Source organism: Acanthisitta chloris, unplaced genomic scaffold (assembly GCF_000695815.1).
Source record: "Acanthisitta chloris isolate BGI_N310 unplaced genomic scaffold, ASM69581v1 scaffold27018, whole genome shotgun sequence".
Taxonomy (NCBI): Eukaryota; Metazoa; Chordata; class Aves; order Passeriformes; family Acanthisittidae; genus Acanthisitta; species Acanthisitta chloris.
The window spans coordinates 16,089-34,610 of NW_008685802.1; the positions used below are offsets into that span (position 1 = coordinate 16,089).

Sequence of the window (18,522 nt, forward strand, 5' to 3'; positions counted from 1 at the left end):
TACAGTCTCACAAGGTTCCATAAGCAATTAAGATTCGTGGGGAAAAACTGAACCTATTTTTGATTCACTCTTTCGGTACTACAAAATAACAGGAAAAAAGGATTACTAACTTAAAGCTTATGACCTTCAGGCATCACTCTAAGGAGCTCAGCAATCACACTTGTTATTGCCCTGCTAGAGGCAGAGGTTGCTATTCTTCATTATGCTTTGCTGGGTATCTAAATGTCAATACAAATTCATGCCAGCTCTCTCTGTGCCTCTTGTGTTACTCATGTTCCATTTTTGCTCATGGGTAACCCTTAAACCCCATATATGATTTTGCTTTCTTATTAACTTGCAAGTCCTGAGAAACACTGGGTTTGACATAATGAAGTTTTGATGCTTGAAAAGCAATTGTGGTCATATCACTGGTGAGATTCTTACAATTCAGTTCAGTATGGAGTAAAATACTGCTGTGATCCTTCAATGAATAACAGGCTTTTGTCATCACACGTTTCCTACTGGAAGCATTGCTGGCTGGTGTAGTCATGTATTAAGCACAGTCCAGTGTGATGAACCTGCCCTGGTTTCTCAAAGTATCCTTCCCTAAATAGACAGTAAAAATTTTAGAAACAAAACAGGAGAAGTATATATATTAGCAGATGACATTCCATAGTGCTTAAGAGAGAATAATAGAATCTGTGTTTTAATCTATGTGTGAAAGCTTTCAGACTCTCTTAAGACTACATAAAAGAGGTTGAGAACTTTTAGAATGATTTCTGGAACTATTTTATGCTGATCTAATCTTTACTCACATCCACTCAACTCCACCTAAACGTGGTAAATGGTTGTCTATATCCCTCACCACCTCTCCAAACACTTGCATAGAAAAGCTACAAAGGGAGTTACAAAAGGATTTGTAAGCCAATCTCCTAAGCTTGTCTCACCGGATTTTTAAATATATCACTAGGTGTGAAGGTAAGCAGCTGCTGGAGTGCAGAGCAAGCTGTCTCCTACTGCAGCCCCCTGTACATTCAGAGCCCCAGCCAGCACTGGCTGTGGTCACAGGGTGTGTGGAAGGAAAACAGATCACTGTCTGTCCTTCTCCTGTATCATCCCCTGAGTATTTCCCTTTACACAGTGCAGCACAGAGACACAGGCTTAGCATCTGCTCTCTCCGTATTTTTTTTCAACTCAACTTTCACAACTTGGTCATTAGACATCCTACATCAATCCATTTCTCTGGTTTTATAATCTTGTATAGCAACTGATGACAGAAAAGATTTACTTGTAGCCCTCAACTACCATTTGCCTTTGTTTTTCTACCTCTTGCTTTAATTCTCTCCAATTCAAAGGAAGAAAATACCTTTGAAAACAGATATTTTCATACTAGGGCAATAGAGACAAACTGTATGAGCAGGAGGCATTAATCTGCATGCTTCCTGATGGAAGGTACATAAGGAAGAGCTGGGATGAAATGCACTATTTGTGCATTACTTTGCACTTCCCAAAATTCTCTATGCAGTCACGTAGACAGATAAATGCACAAATATTTGTGACCAACATCTCTGCATTTATGTACATGTCCTGGGGCTGAAAATCACTGCCTCAGCTGTAGCATCCCAGATTGCCAGAGAAGGTGAGCTGCTCCTTCAGGCAAGTTCACAGGCAGTGGATTGAAAAGAACAGACTGAGTTTAAGGTAGTGTCTCCTTACGCTGGGTTATTCCTACTGCAATTTATGGGTAGACACAAAAAGCCTTAAATCCACACCTCCAGCTACTCTAAAGCTGAATGCAGATTGAAGGAGACTAGTGCTATATCCTAAAATATGCTTGTTGTCTCATCTCTCTTTGTCCCCACGAGCATGCAGATTTTCATATAGCAGTGATAAATTCTGTCTGCAAGTGCATGGGGATTTATACATTTTCATCCCCTATTTTTGCCACTCCCATCATTTGATTTTCTGCACTGCTTAGTTTTGCACATACAAGGAGATTGGTTTTCTGATACCACAGAGAGTCTTACGTTGAGCTGTAAGAGTTTTTCGTTTCACAAGGAAGACTTCAAAGCAGAAACTAAAAGCAGATGTTCAGGTTTGCTGAGCAGTCAGTCCTGCCTTGAAAATTCCCATGGCCTCCTTATTAACAGCATGAAGTTTCTTGTTACTGATTGTCAAGAGGAAATTTGTTTGGAATTAAGCTTTCCTGTTAATTTTTATTGCTGCATTCTGAGCTGAGACCCAGAGAACCATACATCCTTCATGACATCATCCTCCAGAGGACAATTGTGGAGTATTAGTACAGAATTTACTTGCAAGTATTTGACAAGGAAGGCTTAAAGTTTTATCCAAATAATAATAAAACCCTCAGTTCTGACTTTTGTTTTATTGGCATCTGTTTACTCCAACTGCAATCTGAAAAACCCTGAATGCTCCAGTGAGCACACTGAGAAAGTCTGATCCTGTTCCTGAGATACTAAACAGCATGTAGTTGCATTTGCCATAAATAAAATGTGACAAATTCACAGTGATAGCACTGGATTGTATTTTCCAGGAGTGAACATAAATTCAGGGAACTTTCCCGTCTTCCTTGTAGACTACAGTTCTGTTTTATTAACTGGCATTTTTTATTCTGCTATGTTTCTATGAAAAGAAATAGAAAAAAGTACTACCCAAGGTTACAAGTCCAGTCTATCTGTCCCAAAATACTACTATTTTTCATTATTACAAAGTCAGGAGCAAAATAGGAACATATTCTTGCCCTGATAATACAATCACTAGACAGCAAAACCAAAGGGAAATACAAATAGCTGACTTCTTCCACCATTTTCAATCCAAAAGGACTTAGGTACTGCAGCATCAACACTGATCCAGAATCAAAGATGGGAAGCAGTATATAAGGCTGTTCTGACCCACTAATGGAAATAGTCTCTCTATGGAAGAGCTTTTGTACAGCACACTGCAGCTGCTCCTAGGTACTTCACATAAAGGACTCAAACTGCAGAAGGCTGTTGGTACCTTATGACATGGTTGTGCTATCCTACTCACCAGCTCTTTTCCTTTACCCACACAGATTCCAGCTGTGCCCAGCACTAGAGGACTGAGTATATAGCTGCATACTGACTGGTCATGTCATAGCAGCTATGAAATCCTGAGTTGTTTCAAAAGCTTCATTGTCTCAAGCCTCAGAATCCATTGCCGTGGAATTTAAACCCCAGGGACATGCTCTTCCTCAGTAGCTCTGGCATTATGACAGATAGGGATGTTGTCAGCTCTAGTGGAATCAGTGGGATGGGATCATCTCATAAACTAGAACTCCCCAGATGTACATGTTCTCTAAAACTCGCCTATTTGTCACACAAACCCCTCCAAACCTTATTTTGGCACACTACTGTTCTTGACAGATGCTGAGGAGCAACTGATGTTGCTGATAAAAAGCAACACCTGCAGTATTGCCATCATTTCTCCTTTGAATTTGCTTTGTACTGTACACATACCTCTAACAAAGTGATCTGAAGTAGTCCTGGCTTTAACCCTCAGTTATGATTTGGCCATCAGCACAAAGATCCATCAGTCTTTGTCAGATGAGAGAAGAATACATCTGGAAGGGACTAAAAAAGATCATTTACTCTGTTCTTTTGCTCTGAGGCAGATCATATCCAGCATATTAATGACAGATGGTAGCCTAGCAATTAAAAAAACTTCTAGTGATACTGTTCAGATAACCCAAGTGGCTTCCTCCTGTGTTTTACTATCCTGTAGCAAGGGTAGTAAGCAAGTTTTTCATAATATGCAACTCAATTATTTCATGTAAACTGGTAATTTTGCTGTCTTAAGCTGCCCAGTGTACTGTCTCAGTGGAGCCCTTCGTGCTGCTACTGGGTCCCACCACTGGTGGAAAATCAATGCTGCCTCCCTACATCCCTAGAAATTCAGCTTCAGATGGGTTCCCATGAAAAATGTCACTCACTCAAGCATCCACACATAGTTTGGTGATTGTAGAGAGAGAACATTTAAATTCTAAAATTAAAAGGCTTGTGCCTTGAAATTCAATACGTTAACAAGGAAAGCATGATTAGAAAATCAGAGCTGCCATGTAAATGTGAAAATGGCCTCTTACTAATTAATGTCTTGAAGTTTGTTCCTGGGTATAGACTATATTGATTTCATTATACTTCATAATAGGGAGGACTTCAAATTCAGTTTTTTCATTTGTTTTACGGATTTGAAGAATCTCGATTGACTTTTATCCTACTAATAAGTTTTTCACTTCTGGCAGCCCTTGTGTTTCTGAGCAGAATCTAAAGTTGCAAGATACTACAAGACTGGTTATCCTTTTAGTATTTTGTGGCCAAGAGGAATCATACAATAGTAAAAGTCTGGGGAAATTTGACATTTATATTCTAGTCCACCATGGAATTGCAAGACAATAATAACTGTAACTCTTGGATGCCTCTTTGAATTTTGGAGTTTACTCCTTACAACATTGTCATTGCTGAATGATTCCTTAGTTTAATATTTACTATTTTCCTCTTGGTTTTAGTTATCCCTGAAAAGTCAGTGAAGGAAATTGCAAGGATCCCTGGAACAGCTAAGGACACAATTAAGAAACTTCTTGCACATAAAAACAGTGTGAAAAAGCATGAAACAATAAAGAATGTGATCCCAGAAGCAGCTGTGACACCACCTTCTAAGACCCACTTGCAGTTATTGGACTATGAAGGTGCTATTGATCTTGGTGGGAGCTACAGTCAGGAAGACAAAGAAATTGATGCTACTGCAGAAGAGAAGGCAGTAGAGTCAGATGAAGAGGAGAAGGAAGATTTTGAGAATCAAATTGACAATGAGCGAAGCCTTAGAGGAGATGTCTTTCGTAAGTTTTTTTGTTTTTCTAGCAATACTTCAACGTAAACATATATATAAACACTAGCAAAATCATTACAAAACATTATAGACACGTGTTCACATACTTAATGAAACTACATTTTGGGTACATGGCTTTCTGGTTTTGATACCACCTATGGTCCTAGGGCGTAGGACATTGTGCCATTTGCATTTTCCTTTTGGGATAGGTTGCTTATGTTAACTGTCTTTCCCTTTAAATTTCCATATGCTATACTCAATCCTTGTTATTATAAAATTCAGTCATGATTAAGGCACTTAATTGCTCGAACACTTTCATTTTAATGATGCTGAATGGTCCTTTGGAGTGCATCATTAGCTCAAATCTACAGCTCATAAATTTGCACATCATTTCATTCCCTCCTTTGGTGATGTCTGTTCAGCAGTTATTCCTTTACTACCACATTAAGTTCCTCCATATAAGCCCCTCAAGTATTCACAAAGCATCTGTTTTTTCTTGCATTATTAATATTGATATTGTTTTTCTTCCAGGAAGAGTAGTTAATTATGAAAAATTGATAGGTCAGAGTTTTCAGAGATACAATTTTTTATTCCTAAATTGATGTATTATTTTTGTCATAGTAGTTTTACTACAAAATAAATATATAGGGAGCTGCAGAAAAATACTGCAAATATGTTAAAAAAAAGTTATTGTATGGAGATGGAAATTATTCAAATAGACCAACTGTCAAAATAGAGGACCTTCATGGAAACTACTGCTCACAGTTTTTAAAAAAAACACAATAGGTAAAGGCAACAAAGCAAAGCCCCCAACATTTAAGAAATGTCAAAATTAAGGTCTTCTGTGAAAACTGAAATTTTTTTTCTTCTATTTTTATATCTTATGATACAGTCCGTAATTACTTCAAATGTCTATTTCCCTGGGATCCTTACCTTGTTAAATGAGAAGGAAGGACTTGTCCTGTTGTGAAAGGTGCAGTTTAATAAATGGGAATGTTTATTTATTAGTAGAATATTTGTTTATTAATATAATGCATATTTATTAAAAGTTATATTTATTATTGGGGTATTTATTAGTAATTGTTAATTTATATTAAATAGTTTAATAAATCTGTCCTATTGATCGCATAAATTGCACAGGTATAGAAAATGAGAGTAAACCAAAGCCCTGGAAAGCTCCTTATTGTGTGAGAAATGTCCTTTCTGTATATAGAAGGACACACAGAGCTAGACCAAAGTAATTTCTTAAATAAGCAGTGGCTGTACAGATGCTACTCAAGCCAGAGGTGAACTTGTAGTGCACAGCCTTAATTCTGACAGTTTCTAACATTTCAGTGCTTTTTGTGTACTGTTTGTAATGTAATCCAGAATGGTATTGCCAACTGCAACTAAGTTCTATATTCTGTACTTTACCAGTTTTGGTTTCACCATTTTCTTTATGGTTCATGTCTCTTAATTCTGTACAAGATCACTCTCTCATTTAATCATGATGCTTGCTCTTCATCTTACTCTTTTCTGATAATTGCAGCACTCTGTGAGCTCATAATGCTCAGACCACAGCTCAGTCCACAGCTATAGGGGTCAGACATCAGGCAAATGTAATTCTTTCAGAGCAGGATGTGGTAGCAGAGATATGGTGTATTGCTTTGAGTCAGGCATAGTGATGGACTGTATATATAGGAAGCTGGTCTTCAATTTATTACTTCTTACATTCTGCTTGATTTTTTTACAGTGCCCACTCTGGTTTTTGTGGTGGGGGGTGGGTTTAATGGGCTTTGAACAGCAGAGAACAGTGTTAGAAGCACTGGTTTCGTGGGAGTTCCCACATGCTGCAGTTTCAGGCACTTTAGAATTTTACATCTTAGAATTACCAACAATGAGTGACTTTTCCCAAATTTTCTGTATTATTTTTACATTTAGACTAACTAGACTACCGAGGCAAAACAAGCCACTGGCATTTTCCAAGGGAGAGAAGAATATAACAGTAATAACAAGAAATAAAAGTACACCACATTGCCCACAACTAGCACACTTAGGTACTTGGGTGCTTTTATTCTGCAGTGTGTATGTTATTCCAGTATAGCTGCCTCAGCAAGAGTTCAATGCAATGCAACGGAAAATTTATAAAAAATACAGTTACACCAACAGGTAAAGAAAGAAAAGGAATCAAAGCTTTAAGGATAGCACATGCATTACTGCAGACAAATAGAAAATTACTTCTAAGCTATAAAAGAAGGCATATTTTTTCAGAAAAAGAATGTACTTTCCAAATGCACTATAAGTAACTTTATATACAGCAATTAGCAAAGCAGAGAGGTTAAAGCAAGTGCACAGAAAGGAAAATCTATCAGTGTTTTCAGTAAGCTCCTTTACCATGAGTCACTTACCAGCTGCTTAACAGTGCTTTTGCACTTCTTTTGAGGGGTGCCCATAAAACAGTGCTCCAGTCTGGCATTTTCAAAGTGGAAGTCTAGTTTCATGTAAATATTTGTTTCTAAATCCCCTTCATGGCATTCTATGTAGTCACATTTATACTAGAACAATGTCTCAATGCTTCTTTTCAGCCCTGCTTTCTCATTTTCTTAGGTTATTTGCTAAGAAGTGTTTCCATGATTGCAGGCAACCTCAGTAGTTCCAGAATTGTTTTATGTGAGTCCTGTAGTGTTTTAGGGAAGTACTTTCAGCCACACAGACCTGACTGGGGCTGTTCTATATTGAAGAAGGTCTTTTTCCTTGCTGCATGTCCTGATGTATAATCCAATTGACAAACTGCACCTAACATGGGTCAAAGACATTCCCCCTCCTAAGAACAGGAGCAATACTCAGACATATGTTGCTGAGAGCCATTTCCTGCAGATGCAAGAATGTGTGTCAGCAACAAGGTGGCTGTTCTCAGGACCAGGACAGCATCAGCATCCTGACTCCTGCCTACTACTTAGGAGTGTGTAAACTTCAGATCCTGGCTATGTGTGATGATGGTCTGATGTAAAATGTAGGCACATTCCAAGCAGCAAGGTTTCATGGAAACCTTTCTGTAAGCTGAAGCTTACAGTTTCTCATAATACACAGCTAATACCTTTCAGTAAGTGGAAAACCTGACTGTAATGCCTGAAACTGGAAACAAAAGTAGATTTGGATACAAAATCGGACTCATGTGCATGACAGTTCTTGATAACACCTAGCTACACCTGCATGTATATCCCTCAAGTGAATTAAGTGTAATTCAATAACTCAACAAATAAATCATTCTGGCAGCTGTTGCCTTCTGCTAAATCACTCCACTCTTCCCAGAACTGATCATAGTTTAATAGCTCTCTCCATTTTGGCAAAGGTTTTCACATTCTGAACCTCTTTCACTAAGTACGAGGCCAAGTCTATGGCATGACAGTAAACTTAACACCTAATCTCTTTGTGCCTATTCCTAAATGTGTAGATGTAGATATATATTAATTTGGAGAAAGACATATTAATCCCTGCCTTAAGTAAGAATATTATCCAGGTGATTTAAGCAATGGTCTGGGTGAGGGAAAGGCTGCAGGGACAAGAAGAGAGGACATGCTTGTGGCAATTCCTCAGAAAGCTCCTAAGATTGCATGAGTCTCCTTCCTTGACTCAATTCAGCACCTCTGGAAGTGCCTCCAGGGCATCTTTGTTAGTGTGTGTTTGCACTGGTGTACACAGAGTAATTTTTGACAGTTTTGAAGGAGAAGAAAGGTTAAGTAGATGGCATAGCCTTTATGGTGCTAGGACGCTCTGGATTGCTGTGTGTTTCCTAAGTATATTCTTAAAATTGAGTATGTGTTTACAACTGTATGTTGGAGTATTTAGATGGAAAGCCTTAGCTCAGTTGAACTCATGGGAAAAAACTTCCTTCTGAGCAAGTGTGCATGCATGTGAAAGTAATGACTTTTAAAATATTTGGCATTTGTGTATATGATACAATGCTGAGTAGGGAAAAGCAATTTCCATAGCTCCTATCATCTGGCACTGTTGAGGAAGTCTGAGCTTTTCTTAGCACAGCTGTCTGCAGGGTGTGGCTGAAAAGTGAACTTCAGGTTTTCCACTAACACCTTCTGTAAACAGTAATCCAAAGGATCCTCCCTCATTCACACAATCACAGAATCAGGGTGGAAGGGACCACAGCCTTCCTTCCCGACAGACAGCAGAGCTGATCAGGTATGCAGGAGAGCATGGACCCCAGCAGAGAGTACAGCCTCAGAAAAATAATTTCCCGAGAATCTGTTACAGCAGCACTAGCTATCACTGACCTGAATACAGAGCTGTGAGCCTTTAATGCCCCAATGTTTCTGGCTTTTTTAAGTTTCTGACAATATCCATTTTTTGAGGCTGCTGTTGACAAAGTGCTGCCAAGCCACTGAGCCGCTGTCTTCACGGTCTGTTAGAGTTCAGGTACTTTGATCATTATTGAAGCTTTGTAGCAAGAAAGCAGATCACCCCACCAAAGAAAGATCATGTTCAGCATTTTATGGCCTTGTGAATCCTGCAGCTCCGTTGCCCACAGCTTAGAAGGCACTGTGCCATGGAAAACAGCAACTTAAACAAAGTTCTAAAATTCAGAGTTAGTATCTAACTGGGGTTAGGAATGTGAATTTGGTGGTGTAGTGGAAAATACATATGCTGACTTATTTGAATAAGTAATGGCAGCTGGTATAAAGGAATAAAGTTAATTTTCTGCTCCTGTGATGACTCAGCACTTGACAAGTTGTTTTCCCTAGTTCCCAATGTGAAAGAAGCAGCTGCTTTTGGCCCTCTCCTGGCACAGAGGAAAGTTCCAGTGTCAAGACCAGAGCAAGAAGGTAGATTATTTTTATTCTACAGTATTTATTTTCCTGTGTATTGTGTCTTTTCATGACCACTTATATTAGCCAAGTCAGAACCAGTTTAAAAGCCTTTAACATAAACCAATGATTTGGTGAACATATCAGAGACAGTATCTGGCCAAACCATTCTGCCAGTTCCAGTGTGAGAAGTTGGTTTTGTGTCCTTTTCCAAACATACTTTAACTGTTTATAAGCCATGTATAGAAAGTTCCCCCACATTGGAACTTGACTAGCAGTTGAATTTCTCTTGAATACTTTCATAGTTATGAAAATAATGTCTGTCATCTATGAAATGAAAACATATTGCATAGCACTCAACAATATGCCAATGCCCTTCAGCCATATCCTCTTGGTTTTACTCCTGGTCCTCTGTCAGAAGTCAATAGGAGTTCCCCCTGAACAAGACTGAAAAAATATTTACCCTGAATCTCAAATAGCCTGGATATGAATTTATGATAATTCCCTATTCATCAGTAAGTCCTGTGGATATCACAGGAAGATGATACTACCTGTTCTTTCTCACATTAAAAAATGGTTGCAAAATCAGTCAGGAGAACATTACAAGGTCCAAGACTTGTCAATTCATAAATTTTTATCCAGCTTTAGCTTCTGCCATGCCTTAGGAAATGGCTTCACACACTTTAAAACAGAAAACTTCACTGCCTCTTGGGAATTATACCAGACTGCAGTGTTGCTTTGGTCAATGCAGAGAATAAAGGCAAATCAGAGGGCACTCTCCCACTCTCTCCTGGAGGGAAACAGTTTCCCCGTGATGGACAGAATCATGAAGCTGACTCTAAAGACCTGCTTATGAGAACCATGGGAAAAAAGCAGAATCCAGAAGGAGAGGCTGACATATCATACTGAGCTGATGCATTTACAGGGCAGTAGTATCCTCCTGGGGAGTTGCCAGCCAAGTGGGCAGGGGCTGAAATGCTGGGATTTGCCGTAGCTGAGATTGTTTTTTGGGCAAGGTGGGTTTCACCCAAAACCAATCCACAAATACTTTCAAATCTTAAACAAACAAAATAGACAGATGTGCAGTACTTTCAGAAACAATGGATTTATATAGCAAAGCTCTCTAAATGCCATGTACTGAGTGTCTCTGTCCCATGATAAAATACATTAAAAGAACAAGAAGGATGCATCTTTCTGAGGACATTCAGATGGCTGATGTATTACTCTGATCTGTGCTGGCATTGCACAGTGTTCCTTTGTGTATGTAATGTTTTTCATCTGCACAGTCATGAAGGCTGTGGTGTGCTCTGTGTGACACCCTTCTCAGTGAGCTCTAGAGATCAAGTGATTTGGGCTATTCTCAGCTCCACGTAGGAGTATCAAGTGCTGACACATGGAATTCTTCTTATGGGAGGCCAGCTTCTCTTAATGGAGAGAACTGGAGCTTGAGCATCACAGCTGATTACAACTACAGGAGTGTAACAAATGAAGAGAAAAGAGCTCTAAAGCTGGAAGATACTTTCTGATGTTAGGGGTCAAAACTAACACTGCCAACTATACTTCAGGATCAGCAAGCACTCAGTATACGGAAGTCACAGCATATAAACAAACTCGTGCAGATGGGAGATTGCCAGTAAAAATTTCTTTCCTCTGAGCTAAGGAAGGAATTAGTACACAAATTCTAATGTTTTGCTGCTTTGCAATATAATCTAGGTCAGCATTATCTGAACTTAGATTACAGATACTTTTAGAATGACTCATACATTAATAACTGTGAATAAACAGCAAATTGTTTTAACAGTGCTTATGATATGGTGCTCCTCTAGCTCTTTGCCAATTTTTTTTTAGTTGATTGCAGCTTCAATCGAGGAGTCTGTGACTGGAAACAAGATGCTGATGATGACTTTGACTGGAATCCTGCTGATCGAGATAGAGGTATTTAAATGTCTGTCCTTTAGCTAGACTTTGATTTGCTGGCTTACCCCCTCCCCAAAAAAAAAAAGGAGGGGATTAGGGGAAAACAGAATCAAGAATTACCTTTTCTATCAGTGGATTATCTTTATGAAAGAAGAAAGAAGGTAGAGGATGCTGGGACTGGATATTGTTTCTTTGAAATATCCAATGGCAACCGGTAACCAGCAAATTAATTCAACACAAGTTAATCAAAATATAAGGAAAACTAATAGAAAATAACTGTTCAGAATTGCAAGCTACAAGGCAATGCAAACCTTATCAGCTATGTTTGGTGTCTCTCCAAGATTAGTAGGACATTTAATTATACATTTGTCATTTAGATGGATGTTGCAATGTAGTCACTCACAGGTCATAGACAGCACTGTGATAACTGCTCAGAAATCTCAAACTCTGTGAGATAAACTAGTGACAGCATTCCTCAGAGTAAGCCAAGGGCAAGGGGCTATTCAAGAACAACCAATACCTGACCAGGTACCGATGGGAGGCCTGCTAAAACCTCAGAAAGAGCTCCATGAATGCAATGTGTGGCTGCTGTGTGGATGTACATAAAATTATTTCGCTGGAGGAACTTGTTTGGAAGAATCTCTCTTCCCCTGTGACACAGGAAATGTTGCAGAAGTTGCTGCAGTAGGGACCAGTGGATCCTACAGATGCTGCAGGCCACTTGCTCCAGTTCCTGCATGCACATTCTCTCCCTCTACCCTCACAGTCTTTCCATTCCAATCTTTCTTCACTAATCCTTCCTCTCCTGCTCCACATAATTCTCCAAGTCCCTTCTCTGTGCTGTCACTTCCAGAAAGACCTTACCCTGGCCTTGCTCTGTCCCTCTGAACTTACACCTGCTGATTATGACTTTAGTTTTGGGCTCAGATATTTTCTCCCTTATCACTTTGTATTTGTCTGTCACTTCATTAGTCCTCCAGGATTTGGGGAATAAGCTATCAGTTCCTTTATGAGTTTGTCATCACTGCAGAGGACAATAGAAAGAGTATTCAGCTAGCTCAAGTACTGGAATGATCTGACCACAGAGACACAGTAGCATGTTTCAGGCTGTTGCATCTGAAAAACAGATGGGTTTGCCTTCGAAATATAGGGCAAGGAAGAATGACTGTAATTGGCAGTGAAATATGAACTCATCTCCTCTGTTAACTGATCAGACTTCCAACAGCACGAGCTTATTCCTTGCGAAGTACACTCCCTGCTGCTTTTCTCCAGTGGGATTCAAGTAAACCTGCTTCTCCTTGTTTTCTTAGCAAACATGTATTCAATTTGCTAACAAAGTCCATTAAAGATGCATTTTCCTTTTCTTGGTTTTGTCAAAGGTGATGGGTACTACATGGCAGTTCCAGCTTTTGTGGGGCACAAGAATGATATGGGGCGTCTAAAAGTTCTCCTCACCGACCTCAAACCAAAGAGCAGCTACTGCTTGATTTTCAGCTATCGGCTTGCTGGGGAGAAAGTGGGGAAACTGCGAGTGTTCCTGGCAAACAAAACAACAGCTCCTGTCTGGGAGCAGAGCAAAGCAAAAGATGAACGGTGGAGAACTGGAAAAATAGAGATATTTCAGGGGGCTGAAACAACTAACAGTGTAAGTATAACACAATTTATAAGCCAACTACCATAACCAACACAACAGCTTCATTTCCAAATCCTCAGGTGTTCCACCAACTGTTTTATAGGTATCAGCAACTGAAAGGCATATCTGAAATGGGAAACAGGAGCCCACATTTTAGGAGGCAGAAAAGTTAGCATCTGGTTGTAATTTCAGAACTGAATTACCCCAGTTGGTTAGAACACTGATGACACTCTGTCATTCTGTAAAAAATACTGCATCACATCATAAATTAACACAAGTAATCAAAATATTTCCTTAATATCTCATGCAACAGAAGCATCCATACATGCCTGGAAAAAGGAACACTTTCTGTTTCATAGAAGAGGATGGTCTCAAACCACAATAAACCAGACCACTAGAGCAAAAGGAGGCACCATGTATAATCAAGAGTGGGCAATCACCTTAGGACCAGGACATACCAACCAACAGAGACCACTGTGCACTGGTGTATGCCTGAAAACTGCCTCAATCAGGAGTTCAGCAAGTTTCTCTGAAGTTCTGGGGCCTGCTTTCCATTTATGTGACTGAATGTTTTCAGTGCTGTGTAAAGGCTTCTACTGTATAATTGAATACTGTGAATATAAAGGAAATGCAAGCCCCTTTCCAGGTCCTTTGCACAGCTGGAATGATGTAGAAAAGACCTTACAGAAATGAGAATCAGACTATAAAATAAAACCCCAGGCATTCCATTCATAAAAATAAGCCTACATTATATAGTATATACTATACTCAATACATAGAAGAGAAAGAGAGCTATTATATAGAATATATACACACAAAACCTAAGGATCCAAATAGATCAAAAATGAGCAGTTATGTCTTCAAGAAATGAAGTGCATTAACACCATATACTGTGATAAAACTGCATTATTATAAGAAGATTTCACTATTTGCATTTTCTTTGTATGACGAAAATAATCTCATTAAAGGAATCCATTTGGTAGTGTAAATCTGTGCAGAGAATTTTAAGTTTAGTTCAAGTAATACGTAGAAGCTCTAAAAACGGCAAGAATTTAAGTCATTAAGTCCTGTATTGTGATAAACTATGCCTCAGTTATAGCATTATAACTAATTAACATTAAGAGTTGCTAAATGTTTGGATAAACTGCATTTTCACTGTTAATACATGTCTTTTCTTATGACAGGTCACTTTTGAATCAGAACGTGGGAAGGGCAAAACTGGAGAAATTGGAGTGGACAATGTTATACTAGTTCCAGGTCTATGCCCAGAAGATACCTGATAATGGGTAATTGAGTATACTGTATTTAATCCTATTTTTCATATTTGCCTTACTAGTAGTGTATTTTTGTATCATTTTCTTTATAAAGAAAACCAAAATAAAGCCATAAAACTAATGCCTTGAACTTAATGCGACAAAGAAAACAGAAAACCCAACATGTGCAAGATGCAGGGTACACTTTTTTATGAGTGTTCTAATTCTAATACATGTTTTGAATGTAGCACTATTGTATTTTATAATTCAAGGTTGGGGTTTCTAAAGTATTATTTGTCTAGTTTTTGTACAAATTCCAAATGCTTTTATTTCATAAAGTTCTTATCCAGGCTGTTCTTAAGTCTTTTGTTTCTTCTACTCCACAAGAACATAAAGCAGTATTTAAAAGGATGTTAGTACTTCTGGTGACATAATTTTAACTTCTTACTTAGTGAGTATGTCATCCCAAAAACTGTGATTTATCACCCAGTGTGCAGTGAGCCAATCACACACAGAGCTGAGGTATTTGTTTATTTAGTATCTGTGCAAAGATGGGTCCTAGGTGGCAAATCCACTAAGCTAGCACACCAAGCAGAAGAGACAAGCACTATTTATATGCTGTTTATCTTGATATATTCCACTTATCTAATACATATTCAGTGTTTACTACTCTACTATAGCTGAGTTGTGCTGAGCTGGCTTCTTATCTTGGGTGGCCTGGTGGTTTTAAGTGTTTGCTATTCTATCATTGCTGAGCTGTGCTGAGCTAGCTTTGTTAGTTTCTTATCTTGGACATCCTGCAGTAACACATCCTTTCTCCCAAATTTTGTTACCCCTCTGGGTCTGTGTTCTTTTAAACGTGTCAAGCCCTCAACTTTAATAAGGCAAATCTATTGACAAATAATTTTTCTTAGACATCAAGTAAACATTCAATCTATTCAACAAGTAGGAAGAAAGTGAGGAGCTTTATTTCCTTATTGATGGAGCTAAGCAAGTTGTAGGTATATTCATGTCTTTGAGAAATATTTTCATTACCAATAAAGTATGTAAAATACCTTGCTTGTCATCAGTGTTTTTGAGTCACACAAATAATTGTTTAGAAAGGATCCCTTTATAGTTTAATAAACACTTAATGTTCGTCATTAACAGATAATATTACCAACTGGCACAGGAAAAAAGAGCAAAAAGAATGACCCATTATTAACATTTAAGAAACTTCACATTATATAGTGACCTTCAGAAACAAAAGGCTTCTGCTGAATTGCAGGACTACTTTGCCCCACAGAGGTGAGAAAGAATGCTTTTCATTTTCCAGGAGACAGAACGACCTAGTGGCCACAAAATAAGGCTCTTCTCTCACAACTGAAAAAAACCCCAACTTTGTTGTGAGTTCCTTCATCACACATCAACAAAAAGGATGAAGACTATCTGTCATCCCCAGAAGCAGGATGGTGAGCACCTTCTCCCACAAACTAGGAGCTGCCACCACTGCCACACTCACCCATGCACACACACACTTAAATGTGCCTGTGCATGTGCACATACACATTTGAGAAGGGTCTAGAATCCAGGATCCATCTTTTCTGGAAGAAAATTGACTGACAGTGCTGTGGAGGACAAGAACATTTTTTTCGTCCATCTTTTCTGGAAGGAAATTGACTGACAATGCTGTGGAGGACAAGAACATTTTTTTCTGCCTTGTGATCTCTTCTGAAAGTACCTAACTGTCTGAATCCCAAAAGAACAGAGACCATAGAAAAGCCCTGGTTCAGGCAATGTTCAGTTAAACATGTGTGCATACACTTTCCTCTTGGTTAGCTCTATGTATCCCCTTCTAGCGTGTGCATACACTTTCTTTTGGTTAGCTCTATGTATCCCCTTCTAGACTGGCTGCTCACTGTTTATTATTAGTGAAGCTCTTATTTTATTTCTTGTATGAAGAAGGGAACATCCAAGATGACTGAATAGAATTTTGTACACTGACACTGAAGAACCTTGAAGAATGCAACCTATATGAAATGAACCTAAGCTTTTTAACAAAAAAACCTACAACATTCAAACATCTTGAATTGGACGTATGAAGCAAGTCTGGGATGCTTGAGGCATTTCTTGTTGAAACACAGTATTTTTGCACTGTGCACACAGCTGAGGAAAGGGTAAGCAAAATAGAAAGATATGGGAAGTTTACAATAGCTATGTAACCAGGAAATGCTGCTTTTTTGTTAGAACTGGTTTGGGTTACAAAACAGGTAATCCAACATGGACTTCAGCTTTGACATGTGAATCTGTTTCCCAGTGTCTGTGGAGGTGCTGACAAAATTGCAGAATAAGGACTTAGGAAAACCAAACTCTAATCTCAGGATGAAGACTCTGGGAGTTTGAAAGTGAGGGCAGTATTCCTTCTGTAGCAGATTGGACACTGTCTGTGATCTCAGGATGCCTGAAGAACCTGGTCACAATGAGGCAGAAAAGTGAAGCAAGTATTTTTCTGGATTCACTCTTCTTTGTCTGACTCTCTGAAGTTGAACTAATCTTACTGAAGACCAAGAAAATGAAAGTTCAATTTTATTGAAATCAAATTCTGTGCCTAGCTTCAAACAGCAATAATTTACACATACACAGTGCCTGTAAATCCTAAAAAGCTTATGAGTCATTATAGCCTTGAGCATTGCAGTACAGATGATATATCTCTGAAATATATACATGAAGCAAACAGAGTCTAACTAAAAAAGTGCAGTTAGGCATTTCTTGCATGTGCAGTTATTTGGCATGTGGAAAGCACAATATCTAAAGGTTATTTGCTCGATACACAAACAATAGAGAGTAAACACAATGAACATGGTCTGACATGGAGCCAGATATGCTGATATTTATTCGTTGTGGTTGAGCCATAGCCCACCATGAATCATCACTGTGACAAATACTTAAGTGGTAGAATTCTACCCAGAAAAGACATAAAGATTTTGCATTTCCTGGACTGAGTAAGAAAATTATTTGCACAGATCAGTACAACCTGCAATGGCTGCCAATAAGGCTTTCTGCAGTCGAGGCAGAAGTTTTTTCTCACTTGTTTGCAATGGATTGTCATAAACAAGACAGTTTGTATCACAGCAGATCATACAAATAATTCTAGCATAATAAGATCTGAATAGCAAAACTGAAACCTTTTTTGTAGTGAATAAATTCAAAGATAGCGTCTACAGAAGCAACAAAATAAATCCATTCTGTATAGACATTCATATAAACCACATCAGAGCATCAGCAAATTAACTGGTATTGTTTGCAACATTCATTCTGAAGACAGAACTGCTCAGGGCAAAAGCTACATGTTTCTCCCTCAGATGAAAACAGTTAAAGGGCATATTATGCCTAAAGCCATTGATGCCTCAAAATGTTCCTGACAGTTTTCCATTACTGTGAAATGTTAAATCCATTATCTGCTTGATTATATTAGACAGCAAAGAAACTGCACTGGGAGTATTTGAAAATGTTACAAGTATGCTATAATCAAGTGCTTGAACTTTGATAACATTTGTAACTTTTAAGTCTGATAAGACACTTTGGAGACAGTACTCTGCCTATAAGTTAATAGAAAAAAAAGTGCTGCTAGCTAATTACCCAGATCTACACTACATCCTTCAAAAGCTACTTAGCAGATGTGATCACTTAATCTTGAACGTTGTAACAAAAACTTCAGATCACTTTTCTTCAACTGCCAAAAGAACTAGCAGAGACATTTCATTTTGTCACCAGTGAATACATGGGAAGGCAGAGGCATGTTCCCACAGGATGGGGATCTTTTAACCTGCAATTGAAAGGAACTTAAAATATTCTCCAGCTATTAGATGTTATTTTTATTCATTTCATATGGATTCCCTAATGCAATTTTTCAGGATCATAAGGATCAGGATAATGAATAGATGTTTTCAATGACTGATTGCTGCTCATATTTACTTCATAATTGCTATATTGTTAATGACAGTCATACACCTGCATGCACCGGAGGTATTGAAGGTCATGACAATATATTAATGAAAAGTTAAATAATAAGAAAGTGTGAATAATAATTTATTTGGTC

General features: G+C 38.4%; 1 protein-coding gene across 1 annotated transcript in view; it reads left to right on the forward strand.

Annotated features, from left to right (window-relative positions):
• The window catches only part of EGFL6 (EGF-like-domain, multiple 6), a gene marked incomplete at its 5' end in the record, with an annotated part of 28,057 nt that extends 13,160 nt beyond the window's left edge, over positions 1-14,897 (forward strand). Inside the window, 5 exons of the mRNA XM_009079900.1 lie at positions 4,523-4,852; positions 9,579-9,659; positions 11,490-11,576; positions 12,938-13,203; positions 14,376-14,897. Of these exons, the coding sequence (XP_009078148.1) occupies positions 4,523-4,852; positions 9,579-9,659; positions 11,490-11,576; positions 12,938-13,203; positions 14,376-14,471 (860 nt within the window). The remainder of the gene's footprint in view (positions 1-4,522; positions 4,853-9,578; positions 9,660-11,489; positions 11,577-12,937; positions 13,204-14,375) is intronic.
• Between the last annotated feature and the right edge of the window lie 3,625 nt (positions 14,898-18,522).